This window comes from Pholis gunnellus (assembly GCF_910591455.1).
Source record: "Pholis gunnellus genome assembly, chromosome: 8".
Lineage (NCBI taxonomy): Eukaryota > Metazoa > Chordata > Actinopteri > Perciformes > Pholidae > Pholis > Pholis gunnellus.
Window position 1 is genome coordinate 26,811,813 of NC_136534.1, and position 5,588 is coordinate 26,817,400.

A 5,588-nucleotide genomic window follows, 5' to 3' on the forward strand; every position below is an offset into this window, starting at 1 on the left:
TAAAACAATTTAATGATACAGCTCTTCTAAACTTTCTACATATTTTTAAATCAAATTCTGATAATATAAAAGCAATTTTATATTACCGTAGTTTTGTGAGGTAACTTAAGTACTTATTAACCAACGTTGTTACGTAACAAACAAACTTATTTTAATCCAAAGAATTGTCTTTTCCGTATACGTCTCTGGTAGAGACCTGTCAATCACTGTGTAGCCCCGCCCCTAAAGCATCCCCTGCTTTATGGTCTGTGTGACTCTAAATGGACCATCATTTACTAAATGAACATCATGCTGTATTGAAGAAGACTTGAAACTAGAGATTGAGACCATAAACTCATGTTTACAATGTTTACTGAGGTAATAAATCAAGAGAGAAGTAGAGTCATTTTCTCATAGACTTCTATACAACCAGAGGAGTCGCCCCCTGGTGGACACTAGAGAGAATGCAGCTTTAACACATGAAGCTTTGAGATATCATGTTTTCACAGACCAGTAAAGTGGTCTTGGTGTGCAACAGTGGGTAAATGGTCCTCAAAAACTGGATCCAAAACATTATCTGGACCCAATTTGTCTGCAAGTTCTGGTCCTCTTGGTTTCAATGAACCAGTAAAGGATCAGAGAACCAACTCCTCCTCTTCAGGGTCTCTGTCGGTCTCTTGGAACATGGCTGTCTCTCCGGTGGTCTTCGTCCCCAGAGGACAGGATGCTGTACTCGGCTGCTCCTTCACCCACTCCAGACAGCGGTACTACACCGGGACCATCACCGTCAAATGGCTCGCCAGAGAATCCGACGCGCCGCCGTTCTTCATCTGTTCAGTGAAGAACGACTCCGTCGGAGGACTCGCCGACTGCTCGTCGTCTGATTTCAAATATTCTCTGGAGGGAGACCCTCGACGGGGGGAGCTGTCGCTCCTCATCAGGAGGGTCCACCTGATGGATAACGGGACGTACTTCTGCAGGGTGGAGCTGCAGTATTGGATGAGCAGTGACCAGAAGGAGACGCAGCTTTATGTTACAGGTGAGGTCTCACTGATGAAGACGCAAAGAGCTTCTGAGCTTTCTCAGCTTGCATCGTTTACAGTCCAACTGAGACCAAAATAAAATGAATAAAGAGCTCAATATGAAACTAGAAAATGTAAGATGTACGTTTTACCCTTTTGACTTTTTTGTTGTTTGCAGAAATAAAACGTGTGATTTAATTTATTAATAGTAAAACAATAACTATCTTAATCTTTAGAATGGTTAATGCTTCCATGTTGGAGGAATAACACAACATTTTATAATGAATAATAATAAAATGATAAAGTCATTAGCAAGAACAGACAAAATGAGTGGACGATACAACTCAAACAACACAACATGCTAACAGCAGGCTAGCAGCAAGCTAGCAGCTTCAGCTTTTCAGGTTTATATCAGAATCTGAAACTTTAACAGCCCAAAAAGTCTCAACTGTGGAGACATTTTGTGCCTTAAATGTGATTTTTATGTTTTTAATGGATAAATCAATATTCAGACAGACACATTTTTTGTAAGATATTAACAATCAGAGTCACAAATATATCACATAACACACGACGCTTCCTTCACAGTTGAACCCCAGATCTCCAGCCTCTCTGTGGTTGAGACGAGCTCCAGAGGTTCAGACGGCGCCCCCCGGAGGCTGCAGTGCGAGGCGGAGGGCCACCCGTTACCCACCGTCAGCTGGCTGTCAGCCTCCGGGGCCCCGTTGGGAGACCAGGTCCGGACCTCCATGACCGGCCCGTACCACCTGGTCAGCTCCGTACCGTACCCAGAGGAGGAGGTGCTCACCTGCAGGGTGGAGAGCAGGCTGGGAGGAGCAGAGCGGAGGTATCCAGGAAGTAACGCTCTGATGATAACTGTGACTGTGTGTGGACTCATCGTGATGCTGCTGCTGTCGACGGGAATCCTCTTCTACATGAGGAACAGAGGTGAGCTGCTGAGTGAACCCTGAACCAGTCTCAGTGTAGTCCTGATCCTCTGTAAGAACCAGTCTCAAGGTAGTCCTGATCCTCTATCAGACCTCCATCAGTAAAGAGACCATCAGAGAGAAGATGGTCTGTTTCTATAGAGTTATTCTTGATGCTCGTCATCGGAGCCACCGGGTCGGATTCTGGTGAAACCAGATGACATCATGCAGGTTCACCAGAACCTCCTTCAGCTCAGACTCCAGCAGAGACCGGTCCACCGTGGACAGACCCAGATCCTCCAGCAGAGACCGGTCCACCGTGGACAGACCCAGATCAGGAGCTCAGGAGGGAGGAGGAGAGCTCAGCTAACTTTTAACTAAAGTCTGACTTTCCTGCACAGCATTCAGAGTCTGGACTCCTCTCAACTGTTTGTTTGTGCTGGAATATAATGAATTATTTGCTCCTTTCATTACATTATTTTTCGTATTTTCTCCCTCAACTTTCATCTGCAGCTCGTGTCCGGTCGCCTCCAGTTTATGAAAATACTGCCACAGGTCAGTGAAAGCCTCACTGCCACGTTGTGAAGAGTGAGAACGGAACTGTGACCTGCTGCTCCTCATCTTGTTCCTCTTTCACAGTTTAACAGAGAAACACATTTAAAAAAGAGAAACGGACGGTTTTATCAGTCACATCATGACTGAATAAAAAGACTGTATTTTAAACTTCATTTCTTCCTCCTCAGCTCGAGCCGACGCGCCTCCTATTCATGAAAACGCTGATGTAGGTACGTGGTTTTACGTTTTATAGACGCTTAGAAGAAGAGTTGTGACAACGCGACTCTCTGCTGTCTTTGTCTCTACGGAGACAGAAGATGAATAAATAAACTGTAAACGTTATTCTCTTGTGTGTGTTCACGTTGTTTTGTCTCTAGAGAACCATCGGCTGCAGAGCTCCGACTGTCCCGCTGAGGGCGACGTTGAGCTTCAGCTGGTTTACTCCACCGTCAGTCTGACCAGAGACGCTTCCTGTGAGTCCTGTTAGCACTTAAAGGAGCCGCGTGTCCGATCTAGTGACATCTAGTGGTGAGGTGGCAGATTGCAAGCAACAACATGACCCTCCGCTCACCCCTCCCGTTACCAGCGTGTCTGAGAACTATGGTGCTCTTTGCTTTTAATATATATGTATTTTAAAAACATACAAATTAAAAACAGGATTTATTTATAATTTAGATAAAACTAAATATTGTTTCTAGAGCAGCGACAGCAAAGTCACGTATAAAGTCATCAATTTCTCACTGGAAACAAATCCAACATAGTAATTAAATCAATAACATTCCTGAGTGAGTTTTATTAATGATAATAATCAATAAAGAAGAACACAGATTCCTCCTCTCGGCTTCGTCTCAGCAGAGAAATTCAAAGAACAAACTCAGATAAACAGTAAACTTCTGTGAACAGAGCGGCCGATTGAATTAGGTTTCACTTTTGTTTACGTGCTTGTTAAACAGATATATTTATTTATATACAGATATATATATATATATATATATATATATATATATATATATATATATATCTGTATATAAATCTAACAGACTGTTTCTTTAAAGGAAGTTGTAAAAAGTGACTCCTGAACCGGTGAGAGCGTTACAGTTCGAGCACTTTGCTGTTTGAGCTTTTGAAATGTTTAATAAATTAGTTTGTCCTCCTGCTGGGCTTTTATTTAAAGATATTTTACACAAATCATCATTGAGAATTATTTATAAATACATTTTAGAGAGGACGTGAACCGCAGAGCCGTTTCTGTAAAAACAGGGTTCTCCCAGTATTAACCAGACAGAACCACCTTAGCTTCAATGCTAACATTGCTAGCAGTGTACGGCTACATCAGAAGTATTGAGCTGTTTAATGTCAATAAAAGTGTAGAAATAGTCTGTTGCAAGTAAAAGTATCAGCATCAAAATACACTATCAACATTAAAAGTACTCTTTATGCAGAATAAAATATGATATTATATATTGTACTAAAACAAATGATGCATTAATGTGTTTATCACTTTAATGTTGCAGCAGGTAAAGATGGAGCTCATTTTAATCACATTATTTACTGCTGTGGTTAAATCTATAATAATACTTCATCATTTATTAGTTCATTACATTTTGTTTAAATAATAGAACTAACGTTCTCAGATGAATGCAGTAAAAAGTACAATATTTGCCTCTGAAGTGCGGAATAGAAGTATAAAATAACATAACATATACTAGTACTCAAGTGAAGTACAAGTACCAGTAGTTAGTGCAGTTCTTCATCACTGATACTTCAGCTCAGGGTCAGCATTGGCTGCACAAAGGTCAGCAGAGCCGCGCTGCAAACCAAACAGACAATGGGCTCAGACGGCTGCTTTGTTCTGTGCAAAGCCTCCTTTTCTGATGGCGGTTGTGTTTCTGTTCACAGCTCAACATGTTCGCTCCAAAAGCCAGCAGCAGCAGCAATCAGGTGAGTTTCAGGTGATGATGTAATGAGCAGAAAGGTTTTCTGCTTTTCTCACATCACACTAAAGCGTCAGACTGTTGAAGACGTCGTGTGATTCTACTCAGTATTTGATAGTGAAAATGAGAATTTAGCCTCATTTTAAAGCAGCCTGTTTTCCTGACTTTGACCCACGCTGACCTTGTGAGACCAAATCACTTCTGGCAGCAACAAATCAAGACGGCAACCAAGATGGCCAATAAACCAAGATGGTGGCGGCCAAAAAACAAAATGCAGACATTCAAAAAGTCCAAGTTGGCTACAGCTGAAAATGAGGCTCAAGATAAGCAGCGTCACAGTGACTACGTCCACCTCTTACAGACAGGCTGAGGTTCTTTGCTTGTAAATAATTATCTGCAAACTAATTAAAACAGATTTTAATGGTTGAATCCTTGTTTCAGAAATCTTCTACGCTGCTGTGAACGTTTAGCAGTGAGTGAGGTAAGAACTATATCTTCTTTTTTTTGTGATATATATATAAACTTGTACATACTACCCAACATGTCATCATTCACCCATTCACACCCATCCATTCATAACTGGTGACAGGGGCCCAAGGACACGTCGACATCGAACCGACGAACCTCTGATAGAAGGACGACCCCGCTCTACCGCTGAAACATGTGCTTCATCACTCACGTTCACGTCAACATGTTAATGTGTCCAAAACTATTCATGAACAAATACCTGCAGAACTAATGACTGGACTCCGTGTGCACCGCTGTGGGCTGTTCTTCACTGAGTGTAGCTGTGAGCAGCAGAGTTACAGTCGATCACAGTCTGTTCTGTTCTGTCTTCATAAGGAGCTGCGAGGACCACGTACTTTGTTTGGTCATCACTGGTTCCCTCCACAAACAGCCAATGGGATTCTTTTGATTGAATTATTAAAAATAAATGTGTCAATGATTCTTGATTTCAGACAACTAACCAAACTCACATTGACTTCAGACGAGGAACAGGAAGTGAAGAAAAGCTGAGTCATTTCAGGGTTTTAGGACTCATTCCTGCGTCTGTGTTTTGGGGGTTGAGCTGCTGTGTTTCCTGCAGCAGAGGGAGCCACAGATGATCTGTTGGTGCTTCTCTCTCCTGTCCACATACTCCACTATTGTTCTTTAACTTTAACGCTACAGCA

At 42.1% G+C, this 5,588-nt stretch overlaps 1 protein-coding gene across 1 annotated transcript; it reads left to right on the forward strand.

Annotated features, from left to right (window-relative positions):
* Positions 1-663: 663 nt before the first annotated feature.
* Positions 664-5,155, forward strand: siglec15l (sialic acid binding Ig-like lectin 15, like; the record flags this gene model as incomplete). The annotated part of the gene is made up of 8 exons (XM_079164841.1): positions 664-1,018; positions 1,590-1,949; positions 2,441-2,482; positions 2,671-2,712; positions 2,860-2,955; positions 4,382-4,423; positions 4,858-4,897; positions 5,006-5,155. 7 exons carry the CDS (start codon positions 664-666, stop codon positions 4,884-4,886), a joined length of 966 nt encoding a protein of 321 aa, XP_079020967.1. The 3' UTR covers positions 4,887-4,897; positions 5,006-5,155.
* Between the last annotated feature and the right edge of the window lie 433 nt (positions 5,156-5,588).